General features: G+C 47.1%; 1 protein-coding gene across 1 annotated transcript in view; it reads right to left on the reverse strand.

Moving 5' to 3' along the window:
• The window catches only part of PDIA5 (protein disulfide isomerase family A, member 5), a 104648-nt gene that overhangs the window by 77165 nt on the left and 5606 nt on the right, over positions 1-21877 (reverse strand). The window contains exons 3-6 of the mRNA XM_006884229.1: positions 11771-11854; positions 11459-11504; positions 6131-6223; positions 1241-1301 (exon numbers count right to left, since the gene is read on the reverse strand). Coding sequence (XP_006884291.1) covers positions 1241-1301; positions 6131-6223; positions 11459-11504; positions 11771-11854 — 284 coding nt within the window. The remainder of the gene's footprint in view (positions 1-1240; positions 1302-6130; positions 6224-11458; positions 11505-11770; positions 11855-21877) is intronic.

The following is a 21877-nucleotide window of genomic DNA, read 5'->3' on the forward strand; positions in this document are numbered from 1 at the left end:
AAAATAAAATAAAATACCAGTATGCGCTACATGTGGTAAAGAAGAGATCGGAACAGATGGCGAGCAGTAAAGGTAAGTAGAGTTTCGTGAAACTTTTGTTTTGGCCTATTACATATAATAAGATTGACGGATATTTCAAGTGTAGGAGTCAGAGAGCTTTGATAACGGACTCTATAGTTTTGTGTAGCTACCCCTATGGCTATACCTCTGATGGTTTAAATCCACCAGCAGCTCCACATTAAAAAGATGGGCAATCTCTCTGTGTCAAACCCAGTGGAGGGTTAGCTATGAGACAGTTCTGACTCAACAGCAGTAAGAGGAGTGTATGGTATTGGAGAGATACCTGGGAGGTATCGATGGTTTGCTCTTTGACTACTAAGAGTTGGCCCTTCAAATCAATCCAGCAGTGCCACGGAAGAAAGGCCTGGTGATCTGCTGCTATAAGATCACAGGGGAAAATACCCCAGGGAGCCTAGATGCACTCTGAAGCACATGATCCCATGTATTTCTCATTTCCTATTAATCTGATCTAACTTTTCAGCAGTAGGTTTGTAGTACTGGATTGTTAAGGTATTTTAAATACTGTGTAACGAAGTAAGAAAGTGTGGAAGTCACTGATCTAACCCTCCAGTTTAAGGATGCAGAAACTGAGGCCCAGAGAGGTGATAGGCTCGGCCACGGTCACCGAGCTCACTGGTGGTTGAGTCCTCCTGGGTGCTGGCTCATTGTTCCTTAGACTCTCTGCATGGCCTCCTGTTTCAGAAAAAGGCACAGCCCAAAAACCAGACCCCACTGCTGTCTGATCTTGACCCCACGGGCTTTCCAGGGTGGTACCAACAGAATGATGCAGGGGCCCCGGGCTGGTCACTCCTGCTGTTGTTGGTGGTGAGGAGTGGCAATGATGGAGGTGGCAGAAGAGCAATGGCACTTGTTCCCATGCACATGCCAAACAGAGAAGGCCAACATGTGAGGTCTTCAGGCCCCAGGGAGCCTAAGGGGCGGGGAAGAAGGAGGTAGCTGGGGAGGAGACCCTGGTTCCAATGGAGAGGGAAACAGAGGTGCTATCAGGGGCCGCAAGAAAAAGCAAAGATAAAAAAAAAAAAGAGATATAGATGGGGTGGCAGACATGAGTCAGCGCTACAAGTGAGAAACAGGACCAGCTCACCCTGGCCAGAAATTCGTATCACCCCAATGAGACAGAGCACTATTAGTTCCAACTCAAATGATAACGTTCACTTACAAGGGGCATAAAACATCATCAGGAGAGGTTTCTCTTCCTTCTTCAACAGTCGTCTGAAGTCCTGTGACAAAAGCAGAAGAGACAGGTCATGCAGGGTGTAGTGTGCAAGGAGATCCTCCCCCCAGGGGTGCCCAGCACCGGGAGGGGCCACACACGGCACCCCGCTTCAGTCTGCGCTACAGGGCCACTCACAACCGCCTGGACCCCACGACAGGTGGATATACACTAAGTGACACCTGGTGCACACACACAACAGTACCACTCAGGCAAAGAGAAACCAAGCCTTGATGCCATAGGAATGCTGGGTGAAATAGTCACAAGAGGGTAAAATATAGTATGGTCTCATGTACATGAAACAGGCAAACAGAATGATCAGATATCAGTGGTCACCAAGGAAGGGAGGAAAGGGAAGATGGGGAGCCATCATTTGAGGGGACTGAGCTTCTGTGTAGTAGTGGCAAATCTGGGAAGCAGCATGTCTCCAGAAACTCATGACCTTTGCTACATGTCGAGAGTTGTAGAGGGGCTTCAGGCCTTTTGTTCACAGGGTCGCTATGAGTTGTGCTCGACTAGAAGGCGAGCGACAACAACAGTGGCATAATGTGGAAAAGGTGATGGTTATACAACATGGTGCATGAGAAGTCAATGTCACTGAACTGTACATGTAAAAATTATTTAATTGGCAAATGTTGCTTTATGTGGCCTAATGGCAAGAAGCTGCACTGCAATCCCAAAGGCATGCAGTTCAAGGCTACCAGCTGCTCCATGGGAAAAGGATGGGCAATCTCCTCCCGTGTGATTACTGCCTCTGATAATATGCTGGAGGGTCAGCAATGGGTCCGTTCTGACTCAACGGTATCATATCATACATAAAAAGACACATAAAAGAAAAAAAGAAAGAAAATGACACACATCTGACTTGGAGACTGGAGGGTACAGTACAGAGCCATGGTGTGTCAGGAGCTGGAAGAACCACAGAGATGATGATTCTAAATCATCCTCACCTACCACAGTTGGGGAAACTGAGGCCCAGAGGGGACCAACGGCTTTGCTGAGAATATCTGCTGGAATGAAGTAGACAGGACCAGATGACTAGTTTTACTTTCAGTTCCCTCTGAACAGTTAAAAAAACTGGATGAAGATAGTGTCTGCTTTCTGAAGCTCTGTGTCAAGCTGGGCCTTCCTCCTGAGTCTATGGACAGTTCTATTGCAAGGACAGTGGCTGTTACTGTGTGTGCCTACTAGATTCGCTAGAAATTGGGATCCTGAAGGTCTGCTCATGGTGGTGATGTGGTATCAGCCCAAGCCTGCTAACCCTTCCACCTGGCTCCAGTCCTGCCACCCTCAGGCCACTGAGAGCCTACGGTGAGCAGGGCTGGGGCATGCCCTGCCCTGGAGAGGTGCCAGGCTAGATGTATTTAGAGAAAGCTTAGAAGAGCATTTAGTATGTTTGTCACCAGGCAATGACTTGTTAAGTACACAGCATCACCTTAAAACCACACAGCGCTAATGCAAAGACTGTAATGTGCAGCAAAGGTAGGAGACTTCTTCAACCACCAGACAGTAATATATGGGGAAAGGGCAACTCCATCAATGACTGAGGTAAAACACAAACAGGACAGAGCGTGTTTTGATTAAAATAAGCTCATCTAACCAGTTTCCTCAAAAGAAAATGAGAGGTGATTCTTGTTTGGAAAATAGTTTCAAAATGCATCATTCTGGTAGCAACAGGAGTTGAGTAAAATGAACAATGGAGTAGCTGACACAGTGGAACACTATAGTATCATTGCAACTGAAGGAGGAGAATATTTAATGTTATAATAAAGCATGCTTGCTAACTTAAACCAGGAGTCCTGATAGTACAGGGGCGAAAGTACTCCATTCACAAGCAATAAGTCACTGGGTTCAAACCCACCAACTGTTCCCTAGGAGAAGATGAGGCAATCTGGTTTTGTAAAGATTACAGCCTTTACGCTGCCCCATTGGGTATCAATGGGGCAGTTCAACTCTGTCCCACAGGGTCATTATGAGTTAGAATCAACTTGGCAACAAATGGAGTTGGTTTTTGGTTTGGCTAACATTAAGTGAAAGAAAAACCAAGTTACAAAACAGCATATAAAAGGCAATGACATTTTTGTGAGTTAAAATATTTATGTATGCATCACACTGAAGTCTAGAAAGCTTAAAAAATATCAGCAGTGGATATCTCTCAATGGGATGATGATATGGGGGCACTGTTTATCTTTTGTTTTATGCTTGAGCTATATTTTCTAATTTTTCAACAATGAATATGTATTACTTACAATTTTCCAGTTAAATAAAAATAAAATAATTTATGAGAACTTAAAACATTCTATAATAATCTCTGAATACATTTTCTCTTGTTTACACAGCTAGGGGGATAAGGCACTCATCTTACAACAGAGTTCCCATGTCTCTAAGCCTGACAAGGAATAGAGAATACAAATACTTTTAAGATGACTTGGAGATCCCTAAGCATAAAACCTGGTATAAGATATGAGGAAAAAATGGTTTTTCTGAATCTGTAACAATTTGGTTTCATAACCTGCTGGCAAATAATAGAGCCAAGGACATTTTAGTACTTCCAGAAAGTATGAAAAGTTGTTGTTGTTATGTGCCTTTGAGTAGGAACTGACTCATAGCTGACCCTCTGGAGAGTTTTAGAAGCTGTAAATCACAAAGGAGAAGAGTTCCCACCTTTCTGTCACAGAGCAGCTCGTAAATTCAAAACACAAGCCTTTGGGTTGGCAGCCTAACTCCTTACCCACTAGACCACCCGAGTTCCCTAAGTATGGAATATGCAGCAGCAATTTAAGCCAGACTTTGCAACTTTCAGTTATTTTACCAGGGGATTGTCTATAAGCAGCTGACCCTTCAGACTTCTAAGTCAGAGGAAATATCACAAGTTTAACAACAAAAGGATTATCCACAGGTGTGAAAAATGATTTCTGCTTAAACAAAATCTAGGACAGATAAATTTGCAGAAGGCAACATTGAAGGCAATTGCTTTCCTAGAGCCTAAAACACTGCCTGATATAGAATCTGAGAAAAGTAATGCATTATGAGAAAGATGGGCAATCTCTTCCAGTGAGATCTGGAAAGACAGGGCAATGGTGAGTATAATTTAATGTTGATTAGTTTTACAAAATATAATGAATGGGAATGATTGTACTGGAGAAAAAAAGAAAAAGAATTATGGCATCAGACATCTAATGAATGGTAGCCTTGAGACAGACTCTATGGTGGTGGGTTTTGGTATCATAGAATCTATTGGAACAACATGAGCAACACTATTGCTTCATGATATGTGACCCTCTTTCCTTGTGAGGCTTTTCAAAAGACTGTAACTTCTATCTCACGGCACTGGTGCTTTCCATCCCAGAAAACCACTATATCCAGCCTTTAAAGGCCAATCACCATAGATCCCTGAGCTTGGCCCAATATGATGGCATGTGGTCCCTTCCCCATAAAATATAAATGGCATAATTTTCTTTTTTAACAATGAGTATTAAAAGATAATCTCACAATTTATATGGAAAATGTCAAATGGTAACTGATCTCGTTCGGCAACCATTCACCAAAAACCCAATCAAGTATTATTAAAGAGAGAGAGAATTTTAAATAAAAAGAAGTGGAAGCCCTGTGGTTTCACCCCTACCTATCCTCACCCCTCCACTCTCCCCCACCTCAAATTCCTGTACATGTTTTACTAGTTATCATTCTATTTTTACAATAACGGTCTTTTGCAGTATTTGTCCTTAGGAGACTGAGTTAGTTCACTCAGCAGAATGCTCTCCATCCTCTCCCAAGTTATGTAGTATTTTTCAAGATCATCACTCCTAAGTGCTGCATACTAGTCCATTGTGTGAATGTACCACAATTTCTCAGTTTGGTGGGTGGAAGGAGGTGGAAGGGAAGCAAATTAAGGATCTGGGCAAAAAGTCAGGGTAATGATAGGCAAGATCCATTGGCGATTAATTTTATAAAACACAATGCATGAGAATGATTGTATGAAATACAATGTAAATGAATAATAGTGTGAAACACAATGTATAAACTTTGTAAACAAATCAATAAAAAAAGTTTAAAAAAAATCCCAATAGTATGAAAAAAAAAGAAATGGAAGAAGATAAAAATGTGTTACCCTATCACAATCAGAATGAGCACCTGCTTCTGTCCACAGAAGCATGCCACACGCCTCACAGACCCGGTGGGACATCACCGGGGAGTTCCTGTCCACCCTGATGTGAAGACACTGCTAAGAAAATGGGCACCCAGGAGCTGACACAGACACAGGTTCTTGGATAAAGACGTCCCTGCAGACCAGATTAGGGTGGGTCATGGAGCAGGGAGGGTGCAGGGTCTTGTGTTAAGAACAGGAAGAACTTATGAAGACTATAAACCCGAGCTACCCCTTCACTTCCTGCCACATCTGGAGATGAGCACTCAAGAGGCTGAACAACTCGTTCAAAGTTACGCAATGATTCAGCGTTGCAGGGGCCTGCCCCAAGTCTCTAAAAATTTAATCTACGACTCTGAGATTATTGTGTCACTTAACACACAACGGCAAATCCAAATCCCAGCAATATCTGGGTTACATAAAAAGGAGGAGGTCTAAACCTATATTCATATAAGGAAAACCTAAATATGTCAAAACACATTCAAGAAAGGAGGTGAAGAAAGGAGAAACTTACTTCAGGCAGTCACGACTCCGTTAGCCAGGCCCTGAAGCCCTAAAGGGTAGGGAAACATTAGGGCACTAGGGGGCAGTGTCAACGGCCTTGAAATACCCCATTTCTCAATTCACTGGGACAAGCCAGGGGAAGCTTCCAGCACCCACCAGAGTCCAGTGTGTTTGGAATACATTACCTTTTCACTGTCAATGTGGACAACATCTTTGGCTCCAGGATCTTCCTCCCACAGTGGGGGACCTTTTGGGTCCTTCAGAAAGGCCACCATGGACTGAAGAAGAGAGAAGAGAAAATGTATTTTAGCCAGGAAGAGAGAAGAAAAGAAACTAGAATTTGTCTTGCTCCCCTGCCTAGTGACCTGGGCCCAGCCCCACTAAGTGCCCAGGAAGGCAAGTGGCATATGCTGAGGGTGGAGGGGAGAAGATCACTGCTGTTGTTAGATGCCAGAGTTAGTTTTCCAATCTTAAAGATCTCATGAGGCAGACTAGTGCCCTAAAAATGGACTCACCCTTCTGCCAAACTGTTTAATCTCATGATACCTTAGTTAGTGCACAATACATATCTACAGACGAAACCCAAACCCCACAGCCGTCAAGTCATGCCTGGTGCACAGCGGTCCATCAGCAGTCCTCCATGAGGTTTTGGAGGTTATGAATCTTTACGGAAGGACAGAGTTCATCTTGCTCTCTCAGGGCACCTAATGAATTTGAACTACTAACCTTTTGGTTAGCAAACCAATACGTTATGTACCGTATGACCAGAGCTCCTTTTTCAGAAGCAAAACCGGGATACTTAAGACAGGTAGGTTTATGCAAACGTTAGAGAGAACTGTCTTTCTACCAAATCTCACTCCTCTGGAAAGCCTCTGCGATCAATTCAAATAAAGATTTCCAGTCTTGTCCAGACCAGAAACTCTCCCATTCACACAGCCACTAAACCCGTCAATCCGATAAGCAGATAATCACACGTACTTGTTCTTGTTGGATCATTTCATGCTCTCAGTGGGTCTTGAAGCGCATTAAGTTCTGATTATCCTCCACATGAGTGGATGCCCCGGGCAAGGTGGGTGACTACAGTGCCTGCTTGTTACTACTTGGCCTCCCCTCCAAGACGGCTGGGGATAAGGAACTGACAAAGGCTTTAAGGATAAAGGGCTTAACTAGCCTTAAGCAAACATTCTCCATTCAACATCATAGCTCGAGGGCCTAGAAAGGACCCTGTTTGTTTGATTGGCTGGCGGGAACATGTGCCAAGCATACACTGAACTTGGGCCTATCTTTTAAGTTGTGTTGAACCACAATTATGCCTAGAATTACTGAGCAGTTTGGGGCACATCTGATTGTCAGTAATATGTACAAGGTTGTGGCACAGTTTGCTGCTGTTATTCTCAGGCATTCACTGGCATGTTCAGTTTTATGACTCAGTGTTCAGAACACTGGCGTTTAACAGACGATAGCCTGGTCTACAACAATGTCCATGTCAGGTACTGGGAAGTGAACCGATAGAAAGCTCCACCCATCTGATTAGGATAATGTGATGGGGGACAACAGGGGGGAGAGAGGGGTAAAAAATCAACCCTATGGCAGGAATGCAGAATTCCAAACCTAATTACCACGGGTCAGAGATGAAGAGAAAGGGGAACTGGCACATTGGGACACGATGGCTCTGGAAGAGGGAAGACGTGCTAACGAAGAAAGGAATCACGAGGAAGAGGAGGGAGACAAGTGTTCAAAAATGTTTACAGTGAAAAGATTTGCTGGAATGTTTTTGTTTTGTTTTAAAAATCAGGGGCTTCAGTTGTTTGAAAACACGGACCAAATGCTGATGGTTTTGCCAGACAGGCAGATTTAGGAATCGATAACTGTTCAGAGAACTCTAATTTTCTGTCTAGACACACCATCTTCACTCCCAGGGACTGGAATCCCAGGGATTCTAGGCTTTTCCACATATGGAGTTAACATGGGAACAGACAGAACAGCAACTGTGTCCACTCCTCTTCATCAAGGAGCCCTGGTGCTGTAGTGCATAATGTGTTGCGCTGCTAACAGAAAGGTCAGTGGTTCAAACCCACCAGCTGCTCCACGGGTGAACGGCGGACAGTCTCTTCATTGAGAAATGTACAGCCTCAGAAACCTGATGCAGAGTCCTCATGAGTCGGGGTTTGGGGTTTTCTTTATGTTAAGAGTCAAGTTTAAACTTACAGTCATACTTAACCGTAAGATAGATAGATAGATATATCTCCAACTCCCAAAGACAAATAAAAACTAGATTTCTAAAGACGCTGATAATAAAAGGCAATTATAATGAAAACAACAAACAAACAAACGAAAAGGTGGCATTTCAGAAGCAACTTATAATGGAGTTGGAATGGAACCTCATCGTAACCGAGACTAACTGTACTACAGACTCAGGGAATTGGAATGCTAGAGTGAATATATCACACCAGACCCGCCCACCCACCAGGAACGCCCAGAGGACCCACCTTACACCACGACTGGGGGGGGGGTGGTATTTTGTGGCTATGACTAACGCCTACAATCATTTGACTTAAGTAAAGAGAGCTGGGACCCTGGGACCAAAAATGCCCGCTTCTCATCACTGCAACAGAAGACTTGGGCCCTAAGCAGTGCTCAGTCCACTTCTCCAGTTCACTGACCGAGAGGTAAGGATGTCCATTCAGCCTATCTGCTGGTCACACACAGAGTAGACCTGAGCAAGATTCTTTTTGTTTCTAGAACTTCCTGTTTGGTAAGCGCTACTGTGGAACAAAGATCTTCCTGCAGATCAATGATTCTGTGTCAATAGAGCTATGAAATATCTCCTGGCATGAGAGAATCTATCACTGCCATGTAAAAGGCAGATCCCCTCCATGCTGAGGACCTCGTCTAAACTTCCTGATGGCAAGAGAGGTCAAAACAGTGTTGAGAGGGCCTTCCCAGAGCCCCTACTCACCGCTGTGGAGACACCACCCACCTGAGCCAAGGGAAAGAGATGTCTGCAGGTGCCCACCTACCTGCCTCCCAGACGTACCTGATGCAGGGGGCTCTCAATCTAGGGTGCACAAGAGCCTCCTGAGGTCTGTTACACCCCAGATGCACACGACAACATTGACTATAGTGTATGCACACACACTGTCTCTATGGAAAGGATCCATGGCTTTCCACAGACTCTCGGTGGGACAGGAACTCAAAACAGGCTGCTAATTGATAATTCCTCTCTAGAGGAGCTTGCATCCCCACACCAACCATGGGCTTCGCTTAAGTTCAGTGACAAGGGGAAAAAAACGTATGAGGCTGAGAGCAGGAAACGGAATGACTTCAACAGAAACAGTCATGCCAGTAACCTTTTGCTGTCCAGGAAGAGCTCATTCTTGCTCAGCGGAGGCTGTACCTCGTCCCAGGTGGACAGATTCAGACTCAATCTAACTGAACAACAGTTTAACCAAGTGTGCAGATTGCAGTACCCGGGAACCTACTGTCCCCTGCCCCACCATTCTATTCTGGGTCTGATGAGGAGGGAAACGGCCTGACACTCACATCCTGGTCTTCAGAAGTGCATCAGGGACACACACACACACACACACACCCCACACAGAGCTTACTGGGCCGTTGGGGAAGGTCATCTGAGGTTGGGTGAATTTAGGCTTCTGCGTACCTCTAGTGCTCACCACTTACATAAGGATTCGAGTGGACAGACTGCTGACCAGCCAAAGGCTGCTAACACAGGCAGTTCTCCTCTTTCTAGCCTCGCTCTCCGCCAGCACTCTGGGAGGTGGAGGGATGTAAGCGGCCCTCGTTTTTCTGGCCTCTTCTGGAGCCATGACACAGGCCTCGTGACCAATCCCTGCCCGAACGTGTGTGTGCTGCCTGTGGTCACAGCCAGAGTGTGTGCCCGGCCTACCCAGGGGCTCTGCCACACCTCTGCACACAGGGCCCTTGGGGGACCCTGCTATCAGCTGAAATACAGAAGCCCAAATACAGTCCAGGGACATGCTCTGCCACCTACCCCTTCCCTGCTGAGCTCAGGAACTCTGTACTTGTCCCTGGTGGGGTTCTGGGACCCAGGATGCCCTCGCTCAGTCACTGAAATAGAAGGCTTGGGCCCTGAGCAGCGCTCAGCCCACTTCTCCAGTCTGTTGATAAATCGCAAGAAGGATGAGAGAACGCAGACTCCAAATACCCAGTCTTTGAGAGGAGTGGGATGACAGCCAGGGCTGGGCCCCACATGCACACTCAGTGTGGGGCTCGGAGCTGAGGAAGGGAGGAGGTGCCTTGCTACTTTCTGTCAATATTTCTGAGCAGTTGCCACTCACCACTCTAGGACCCAAGGACAAAGTCTTCTTGGAGGACCAGGCTAGATGGACACAGAACATAACCTCCAAAGAATTAGCAACAGGAAAATAAACCTAGGATGCCCTCTCTCCACACCTAAGTAAGGACTTCTCTCATTCCACCTAACTCAGGCTTGTACCCGGGTAGCACGTGTCCCCACCAAGGATTTCAGGTGATGCCTTCACACAGAATGAAAAGGACTGAAGAACTCCAGGTTGGTATAATTTTATCTACGTGTCTAAGTGGGTGTTGAGATGGTGAGTAATCAGCCTGAATCTCTGTATTAGGTAAAAGCGGCGGCAACTTAAAAAAAGATCAAGTGTTACTGGATAAACAGGAAATGACCTGGGGAGGCAGAGGAGAGGCAGGCACGAGGAGGAGGCACCAGACAGACGGAGAATGGCACGGACAGCTGCACAGACAGATGGACAGAACAGAGTGGAAGGAGAAGCAGATGGAAGAACACAACGAACCAGGGAAGCAGGGTCCAGCAAGCAGCAAGAGTTAGAGGCAAAGTGAGTTCAGCACATGCTGGGACCGAAGAAGTACAAGGGCCAATCCAACTGTGTTGAGAAAGTTAATGCAGATGTTGGAAGAAAAGCAACAGGCAGCAGCAAGACTCAGGGCTGGGGCCGCTGCTTCTGACGGCAGGATGCACGATGTGCGTAAAGGTTACAGAGCTCCATGCACACTGTACACTTAAGCTTGGTCATCTACTTTGAAGCTGAGTTTGCTGCAATGAGCATCTCAGGGTCCTGTGTATTCATCTGAATAAAATGCATCAGCCCAAAGGTGTCATGTCCTGTCCCCTGTGCGCCTGACCTGGGAGCATGAAGCCCCCTCCACACATGGACTACACAGCAATGCGGGAACGCTTTGTCTTGAAGTCACTGCCAATGGGGAAGCCTTTGAAGGAAAGATGTGGTGCCACCCCTGGCCAAGTGCTGATAAATTCGCAAACCTATCTACAAAGCCGGTCATCTCTCTGGTAGTAACAGTTAACATTTTTTTTCCCTAGATCGTCCGCCGACATATGCTTGAGAGATAAGCATCCCTCAGGTCATCCGGAAGAGCTATTTGTGCAACATGCCCTTCCTTCTCTGGGAGAGAGCTCGCCAGACTCCTGGCGTCCATTCAGACTCCACCTCTGCTGAGAACGACGGAGGCAAATTTACCTTAAATGTCACAGCTCGGTTATATTCAGTATGAAACGCACCGTCTCTGTCAAAGGAGGAGAAAAAGTTGTTAACGTTAAGAATGACTGTGAGGATACATACCTTCGGTTTCTGTAGCATCTTAATAAGATTCAGCTATCAAACACAGTGCAGGATTATTTTTTTAAAAAAGTAATAATTGTAAAAACAGGAAAAGGAAAAACCCCAGCTCTGAAATAAGATTAATCTAACTGAAATATCGCTGTTTGCTGAGGATACCATCAGAAGCTTTCAGCACTTGCTTGGAAATTGGAAATACCCAAGTGTACTTACTGGTAATGGAATAATTCGACCTTTTTGTCCTTTGGGCTCAGGTCAACTTTCATCTTCTTGCACAATTTTCTACTCTCTGCGTCACTGTAAGACAGAAATGTCAGGAACTATTTGTTACCTGAAGTCCTCACGGAGGTGTTGACAGAACAAAATGTGCCTGGGGCCTAAAAAAAAATGAGGGAACCCAGGATCCACGGTAGCAAGCGAAGGCCTAAATAAATGGGTTCTCAGAGAGCTGGAGGAAGACAAACCCGCAGGACACAGGTTGGCCCCCAAAGACGGGCAGAGACGAAGAAGGATCTGCGACTACGTTTGTGGGTCACAGCCACAGGCCTGGTAGCAGTAATTACCCCGGGAGCTGAGGGAGTGGAGAGTCCTTTCCAATAAGAAAAATGAAAGCAGAATGCAGACCAGTCGTTCCCATCCCTGGCTGCTCCTCAGAATTATCCGCGGAAAGGTCTTTTAAAAAATGCTCATTCCCTGGCCTGCCCTGGATCATTTCCTCAGAATCCCTGAGGTGTGATGAGCAACCAAGATTTGTGTTCCTTAAGCTCTAATGTGCACACCATGCTCCCAACTGGGATGAGAGGAAAATGTTCTACAGTGTTAAATAAGTTATGAGAGAGGTGACCAGGTACTGATACAAGTCAGAAAGAAAAAACGGGACACGTCAGTGACGTGAGAGCCTCTTCTGGCTTCAGGGAGAGTGGCCAGCTGCAGGACAGCTGAACCCAACTCAATGCAACCCCACGTGTCAGAGCAGAGCTGTACTCCATCGGGTTGTCAGTGGCCGATCTTCTGTAAGGGGGTCACCAGGCCTTCCTTCAGAGGTGCCTTGGGTGGGTTTAAACCACAAAGTTTCTTGTTAGCAGTCAAGGGAATGAACCATTCCATTCCCCAGCGATTTCTCTGGGACATTACACTCTTGCAGTTCTAACAAGAAACATCACCTGGCGCCATCACTCCGTTTACAGAACATCCAGTATAATCCCATCTCACTGTGGCTTCCTTGGTTAGATCAGTCCTTCTCAAAATGAGGTCTGTGGGCCAGCCACCCTGCTCTCATCCCAAAACCTCAGACCAGCTCCAGACTTACTGGATCACAACTCTGTGAGGAGGCCAGGAATGCATGTTTTCAGAGATCTCATTAGTGAGAAGGGAAGTCTTGTAGTCTACTTAGTAAGACGGCTGTGCTGCAAACATAAAGGCAGGTGGTTCAAATCCACCAGCAGCTCATGGGGGAAAGAAGAGCAATCTCCTCCAGAGTGATTTATAGGCTCCGAAAACCCGCTGGAGGGCCAGCAATGAGTCGGTTTCAACTTGACAGCAATGAACTTGAAGGTCTTTTTAGTGAGAACCGTGGTGCTTTACCACCGTCCTGCACCCTCCTGCTTCTCTCCACCCAGAGAGGATCTCATTGAGGTTTGGTTCTGCATCAGCCCCTCAGAGGTCCGACTGCTCTCAGTGCCCCAGGGACAATGAACAAGAATGATAGAAGAATTGATGCCTTTGAGTTGTGGTGTTGGGAGAGGAGTGCTGACTATCCCGTGGACGGCCAAATGAACAAACAGCAGTGCCTTGGAGAAGGTGCAGCCAGGGTACTCCTTGGAGGCAAGAATGACGAAGCTTCATCACACATTCTTTGGGCATGTTGTTAGGAGAGGGACAACATGCTTAGAAAGGTGGAGGGTCAGCGAAGACAGGAAGACCCTCAACCAGATGGACTGACACGGTGATTGCTATGATGGGCTCGACCATGTCAGAGATCGTGAGGGTGGCACAGGACAGCACAGGGCCCAGATCTGTTAACAGGGTCGCTATGAGTTGTACTCAACTCGACGGCACCCTAACAACTGTCCAATTCACAGAGCCCTGTTCACTACTGCACAGCCATCTCCCCAGACCCCTCAACTCCCCGTTTCTGGCTGACTACCCATCAGTCTCCAAAGAAACCTGAGTGTGCCAGGTATAACAACCATCTGAGAGAATCCCCTCTCATCTCCCACCTGCTTACAGACCTCACCTCCATCTAACAGCCATCAGCACCGCACAGCTGTGCACCAGCCCCAGAACAGATGGACTAATTAAACCATTCAGATCAATTCTATAAGCAGCGCTCATCAATGGACAATTAAAATAAGAGACCTCCTTTTAAATATAAACATAATCTGCAATTCAATAAGCCAATCTCACTGGGGCAGAGAGGGTGGGGTCAGGGAGAGAAGGTGTCAGGCATTTCTATGGCCGCCCCCCTGCCCCTACTTTGCACCCTCACCCAGAGCTCCCCTCCCTATATCCTCTCAGCCGTCTTCATCAGTCTTCATCATCACTGTAGTCACAGCCAGTGCCTGGCAAACACTCAGGAGCGTGTGGTGAGTTCAGAGGGGATCTGTTAGTGAACACCAAGTTCCTCCCCAAAGGTGGTGAGGACATTTGAAGACAGGGAGACCAATGAGAACAGGGATGCACCAAGGGTGGGGTACACAACCAGAGGGCAGATGACACAAACCAGAAGGCAGCCGAGGGCATGTGGAGGCTGCAAACGTCCTCACCTTCCAGCCACAGGATGCCACACGTGCTGCAGCTGACAGCATCCCACGGGGCTTGGGTGGTGGAGTCACGCACACAGGCAGGGGTTTGGGACCAGCTGCGCCTGATGTGCCCCTTCTCTGCTGGAGGGCTCTACTCCGATGCCGACAGCTCTTCAAGTGGCACGTTCTGTTCCACTTTGTTCTGCTGTGTCTGTTTCTGTGATCCCTACCTCCCATTCAGCTGCAACGAATAGTGCCAGGCAAGCACAAAATCTCGGATGTCGCATACCTCCTTCACCCCATCCTGAAACCCATTGGGATCTGATCTTTGAGTCTTAGCCTCACACAGCAGACCTACTGTGACCCTGATGACTCTGGCAGGCCTCCATTCCGTATCAGGTCTCTTCCCTCAATGCTGACTTGGCCTTGGCTCTCTGACTTGTGATTTCCACAAAAGCAGAGAGAGAGAAAAATAACAGAGCCCGCTATGCCAGAATTCACACCATGGGGCAGTCATGCGTCTGTGGCCTTAGGCTGCTTGGAACCCAGGCAAAGTGCATGACCAACACCTTCCATTGACCAACCTGGCCACATGACACTGAGGTGCACCCACAGACTCCAAGATCCAGCCCAGCCAAGGCTTTCAGCTGGGGTGATGGCCAGCTGGAATGACATCTCCCAGAAGGAGCTCTGCCCTATGGTCAGCCCTATGGTTCTGGTGGGGCAAAATGCAGGAGCTGCCTACAGGTGCCAAATGGGGCTTTCTTATTCCTTTATAGGGGCATCCAAGAGTGCTGCTTTCTATGTTAATGGATGAACCAGGAGCCCAAATGGGGACTCAAAAATCTCTGAACGCTCGCCATCTCCCTCCAAACCTCCCACCTGCATCCTCACACAGCCACAGGCAGCATCAGCTTTTCATGTGTACACAGTGGTCAGCATCCCCTGGGTATGGCAGAAAAGTGGCCACACTGAACACCAGGAAGCAGGGCTTCCCATCTGTCACTGACTCTGTGACTTTGTTAAGCTCCAGCCTTTCTGGTTTCCCCATCAGCCAAAAACAGGATGCCAACTCTTTTCTCCTTTCTGCTGAACCGCCATGGAGGGAATCTCAGCACATGGTCCTGGGATCCCCTGGAGATTGATGGGGTGCACTAATCCAGGAGTTTACCCTTACTAGGGAGCTATCACGATCATGAGGAACAAAGGGTGAACAAGTAAGAAACCCAGGTGCAAAGTGCCTTGGACACATGAAAAAATGGAGCTGGAAAAGACAGTAAGAGATCGGCTTTGGAACTGCTAAGCTTATGAAAGTCTGGAGCTCCTTCGGTACAATCTGTAGCATGTTACACCATGAACCAAAGGTCAGCAATCTGAACCCACTAGTCACGCTGCAGAAGAAAGATGGGCAGTCACATCCTGTTAAGATTTACAGTCTCCTAGACCCGATGTGGGGGAATCAATTCAATGGCAATGAGTCAGTGAAGGCTTGAACGAGACCTTCATGCACACTTAGCAATGACGTGGCCTGGAGGGAGCTACATTGCAAGACTCCAAGGCCAAGCCTCTCTGGAGGTTCAAACCCGCCATCTGCAATGTAGGAGAAAGATGGGCCATCTCTTCCTATGCAAATTACAGCCTCAGAAGCCCACTGTAGGGTCAGCAACGAAGTGGATTCTGACTGGCAGGCAATGAGTCGCTGTTTGCTGAGGTGTCAGCACAGGGTCCTCCCCAGCTGGGCTGCACTCTTTGGTACCAACCAGGGGAAAGTGCATAACACAGTATGAATTATGCAGTGCAGAGAATAAAACCAACAGGAGCAAGGGGGCGATGAGTGTGTTTTCTCCTCCTCAGATGCGGCAGGAGTCTATCTATTCAGCACCTGTTTTTTCCCAAGCTAACAATTCTAAGGTTCTGCTCCTTAGCTGGGGACGTGCAGCCAGCAGGTGGATGGATGGCAACCTGCCAAGGGCATCCAAAGCCACAGGATAAACACACAGCTTCTGCTGGGAGTCTCTCTTACCCCTGGTATGTAATGCTAAACATGCTTATAATGAAAGAAATAACTTAAAAGGGAGCAAATGCAAAGTCAGTGAACTTTTAGGGAAAAAACCCAGAAGACTTAAAATATGTTATGCCTGCCCTGGCAGGCGCCAACTCTTGGATCGAGGAAGCCAGCACTGCTCCAGGGGAAAGAAAGCAGATGGGAGAAAGAAAGCAGAGAAGTAAGAAAATGCGGTTAGGTAACAAGCTTAGCCCCTCAGGAAAAGAAAGCAAGGAACACCTGATAAGTTGGTCCAGCCCCCAGTGGGAACGAACTTTTGAATTAGCATACCAGGCACAGCTCAGGGCTGCTGGCTCAGGCTCAACTTCCCAGACGGCAACAGGCAACGCTCCACGCCAAGGCCGAGCCCGCTGCCAGGCTGGCAGGGCGTGAGGGGAATATCAACTCCCCTCACACACAAACCACATCACCGCCAGACAGCCACCACCAGCCAAGCCGAGCGTGGCTGCTGCGGAGGTCCGAGCCAGGAGGTGGAGGGTGGGGAAAGGAGAGCTGACAAATCCCTGGAGAGGAGCCAGACACCCTACAGACACCTCACAGCAACAAGTGACAGGGCCTGGGACCCGGGGAAAGCAGCAGAGAGAGGGGTGGGTGGGTGTGGTGGGTACATGCCCACAGACATGCATGCTGCATGTAGGGCAGGGAGGAGAAAGTTAGAAAAGTGGAAAAAAGAAGGGGGAAAAATATACAGATAAAGAAGAAAGAGGTGAGGCCAGAACTCGGAAAAATCAAGGAGCAGCTCAGACCTAATAGGGCGAGAGGAAAAAGAGCAGGAGGGGAAAAAAAGGAATAAGAACGTAACTATGCTCTGGAAAGGGTGTGGTCACAGTGGCCCTTGGAGGCAAGGACCACAAAGCTTCCTCTTTCATATTTTGGACATGCAGCGAGGAGAGGTTGGTCTTTGGAAAGAGACATCATGCTTGGAAAGATGGAGGGTCAGTGAAGGAAAGGAAGACCCCCAATGAGGTGGACTAACACTGTGACTTCAGCAACGGGCTCTCATGCACCAAAGATTATGAGGATGACACAGGATAGAGTAGATTTCAGGTAGCTGTTTATAAGGTTAATATGAGGCTTAGTCAACTCGATGGCACCTAATAACATGCTAAGCACCCAAAATGAGCGAGAGAGAGAGAGAGAGAGAGAGAGAGAGAGAGAGAGAGTGTGTGTGTGTGTGTGTGTGTGTCCCGCTCCAAGCCTAGACCATGCACCTCCAACTTCCTGCATTTCTGGAACCAGACTTTTTGTGATGAGAACCACGTGGAAGATTCTACTTCAGATTTCACAGATTTAAAGTGAAGCCTTGAGAGAGGCAGTGCAGCGCCAAATGCCACACAGCTGCTTGAGGGCAGAGCCTGGGCTCAACGTGCTACAAGTCCCACTGCCCCTATAATCCATTTTCTTTTAATTGCGTATTTTCTACTGCCCCCATAATTTTTTGAGGCCGAAGAAAAACACCTTAGGAGCTAGGGCTGACCTAACACCTTCTTCAGGGCATCCTTACAAGAACCAAGGAATCCTCCCTCCTCCAATAAAAAGGTACTGAAAGAACAAAAGCACAATTCTCCCTTTCCAGCCTTTTCTTGGAACACCCTGAACAATCAGAGGGAAAAAATAAGTAAAGCAAAGTGGTTATGTCCTATTTCAACAGTACTCTTTACTCTAAAAAGGACCTTCACTAACCTGAGTCTCACCACAGGCACGGAAAGTAGGCAAGATAGAGATTATTACCCCATGTAACAAATGAGAAAACAAATTCATGTTTAGAGGGCAAGTTAAGTGGTGAAGATTAACCCTTCAATACAAGTCTCCTCCTGAGTCCAAGGCATTCTCTTTTATTTCTCAGCCCCCTCTAAAAATGCCTCAACACCATGGCACCCCCTTTAGGCTTGGGTTAGTGGAAATAGATTGAAATTATTAGAATTCAGAGCTGAAGTTTGGAGAAATGATGGCTGAGGACAAAAACAAGTTCCACTGGGATGCAACCTGTGAATTTTGATGTCAAATTATAGTTGAGGTACACTTAAGAGTTTATAAAGGAATTCTAGTGGCGTACTGAGTCGACAGGGAAGTTCAACTTCACTTCACTTGGATCCACAATTAAGATCCACGGTATCAGCAGTCAGTAAGTCAAGAGATGTACTGCATTGGGAAAGTTTGTAGTTAGGGACCTCTCCAAGTTATTGAGGAGTGATGATGTCAGTTTGAGGACTAAGGTACATCTGATTCAGGCCATGATCTTTCCAATCACTTGTTACGCATATGAGAGCTGGACAATTAATAGAGATGGCAGAAGAATTGATGCCTTTGATTTGTGGTGTTGGAGAAGAGCACTGAACAAACACGGACTGCAAAAAGAACAAATAAATATGTCTCGGAGAAGGTGCAGCCAGGGTGCTCTTTGCAGGCAAGGATGATGATGATTTGCCTCACATACTTCAGGCATGTGGCTAGGAGGGGCTATTCCTTGGAGAGAGACATGATGCTCGGAACGATGGAGGGTCGGCGAAGGAGAGGAAGACCCCTGACCAGGTGGACTGACACAGTGACTGCCGCAATGAGGTCTAGTGTGTCAGAGAGTGTGAAGAAGGCACAAGATAGGACGGGGTTCAGATTTACTGTTTACAGGGTCCTTATGAGTTGACGACGGCATCTAACAACAACTAGATCAACGGAGTTTGCCCACCTGGAATGGGCCCCGCCCAGGTTTCCCATCACTTGTGCTTTCATGTTTTGCTTCCTGTCCTGCTAGCCAAGCGCTGGAGCCCAGGATGAGGCTGTCAGGAGTTGGGTGAGGTTAAACACGCCACTGTGCTTTTTCCCTTTAAAGCACAAATGAAGGGACCCAGGGGCAGGTGGTTGTAACTTATGTCAGGTGAAAAGTGCTTCGGAGGCACTTGCTCAGTCACCAAGGGAGACTGAGGAAAATTTCACAAGGGAAGTGAAGTTCAAACCTGGCTCAGAGCGTAACTCTTTCACAGTGCCCCTGGCCCTGCCTTATAGAGTAACACTGCTCCACAAGCTTTTCTCGGCTATAATCTTTATGGAAGCAGTTTGCCAGGCCTTGCTCCCGTGGCTCCATTTAATTCTTCCAGCTCTGCTCTGAGGGTCTAGTGGGTAAGGAGTTGTACTGCTAACCCAAAGGAAGGTAGTTCAAATCCACTAGCTGTTCCAAGGGAGATAGATGGACAATCTTCTCTCGTGCGATTTGCAGCTTCTGAAAACCCGCTGAGGGGTCATTTGTAAGTCGGTACCGACTCGATGACACATAATAACAATAACAGCTCTGGATGTCTTCTAGCCTCTCTGGGGACCACAGAGGGCCAGACATGCTTTTAGGGGAGTGCTTCTGTCTCCACATCTATCACTCCAGCCACCAACAAGCAGTGCTTAGAGGATTGGTACTTCAGAGAATCGCTACAAGAAAGGTCAAATGCACTGTGAAAAAGTAGAGCTATGAGATCTTTTTCTAATTTTGAACTTTGCCGACTATCTCCCACCCCCATGAAGCTTCCTTAGCTTTGCCAGGTAGCACTAAGTGACTCCTGTTGTCTGTGTACACCTCACCTTCATCTGAAGTGCTTTACACTTGGCATTGGAGCCACCTGCCCTTGTGTCTGCCTCGTCCCTGCAGGACGAGTTCCTGGCGGACATGCTGGCTTTTTGTCTCTCCAAAGTACTCACTACCGTCCAGTCAGAACCGACTCCTAGCTGACCTTCAGCACGTTCCCAGAGGCTGTAAATGGCACAGATGATTTCCCATCCTTCTCTCCTGGTGAATTCAAACCGTCTTCCTTCGGATTTGGAGAACAGCTCCCTACCCACCAGAGCTCCAGATCTTCAAAGTAAGTGCTTAGGAAATGAGTGCTGAATGGCCTCATTTTTTAAATTTTTATTATTTTGTGTGTGTGTGTACTGTCAAATCAGATCTGACTGGTACAGGAGGATATTGCTCCTCCTTCTCCGGCAGAGCATCTGGTGGATTCGAACCATGTACTTCTGGGATTGCAGTGCAGCTTCTTGCCACTAGGCCACCAGAGCTCCCCTGAACGGCCTCATTTAGTTGGCACAGTAATTAAATCAAAGCTCCTCTGCCCACTGATAAGCCTCCTAAGAAAGGCCCATGATAAGGCTTTATCAGTTCAGCAGAACCTGTCTCCTCATCAGATATGGAGACTCCAGTGTCTCGTCCCCTCTAATAGCTTCTGTCACTCTACCAGAAAGCTCCTGCCAAAATTCAGAAGATGAAAACAAGCAAGGAGGACAACACTTTCAGATCAACCGTGAGCTAGAACCAACCAAGGGCCAAGAGCTCATCCAGCAGCCGTGAGGGGTCTCTTCCTGCTTTTAGCTTAGCATTTGAATGGATCTGGAGGTGTGGGGCCAAACACCCCCCCACACACACACCCCTGCAGCACACAGCATGGTTAAGACCTGTGGTCTCATTTAATTCAAAGCTTTGCCAAAACATTCATCTCCTCAGCTCCCTTCAATCACAGGTAGGATAAACGGGAGTCCACTAACGCATAAGTCACCTGCAAAAATTAACCTGCCATGCCACCACTTAGCATGAATAGAGAGAGTAATAGTGTAGGGGAGCCCACAAAGACCCACTTAACCCACATGGCTTGCTACTTAGGCAACAAGCGTGTTAAAGACCTTCACAGGCCATCCAGGAAAACAAACTGCCACGCTTCCCTCAGCATCCCGCCTGCCCGTATACCAACAGAAGGCAGAGTATCTTACCTCCTTTCCCAAGCACAGGCTACTGAAAAGCCCTAGAGACATGTTGTTGTTGTTAGAGTCATGTGCCGTCGAGTCGACTACAACCCACAGTGAAATCTATGAACAACTCTGAACTGTGCCTTCTCCTGAGTCAACCTCACCATTCCTGATACACCTGACCCCACTGCCACAGTCACTGTGTCAACCCATCTCATCAAGAGTCTTCCTCTCTTGCACTGCCCCTCCACCCTTCCCAGCATGATGACCTTCTCCAAGGACCAGTCCTTCCTGGACAGGTGCCCAAAGTATGTGAGGCAGAGTTTCAAAACCCTTGTCTACAAGGAGCAACCATTCTGTTTTCAGTTCTATACTCACCTACTCAACAGCCCACTGAAAAATAACCAAGCCAGATGAAAAATAAAGATGCCACTGTCCATGGCATTCCTAGGTGAGAAAAGCATAGAAATACCGCTATCTATCCAGTAAAGCAGTGTCTTCTACATACAGCTGACGCTTAATAAATGTTCAAAGAATAAATCTACTCTTTATCTACTTGTTTTTGAATGTATGCTAACTAGCCATGTGTCTTTTTTGTGTTTATGCCAAATTGAGGGCCAATTAAAAGATAAGAGGGGGTGTGTGTGTGTGTGTATGTGACCTCTTTACATCTCTCAGCATACAAAAAGGGTTGGAAATCATCCCTAACAACTGAAAGGAAAAAGAGACAAAGTGTATCGTGCATTCAAACTCCAAAACTCAAGAGATTCTGGGGCACTCCATCAAGAA

The sequence above is a fragment of the Elephantulus edwardii genome, unplaced genomic scaffold (genome assembly GCF_000299155.1).
Source record: "Elephantulus edwardii isolate Elephantulus edwardi_28Jun2011 unplaced genomic scaffold, EleEdw1.0 scaffold00032, whole genome shotgun sequence".
Classification (NCBI taxonomy): domain Eukaryota; kingdom Metazoa; phylum Chordata; class Mammalia; order Macroscelidea; family Macroscelididae; genus Elephantulus; species Elephantulus edwardii.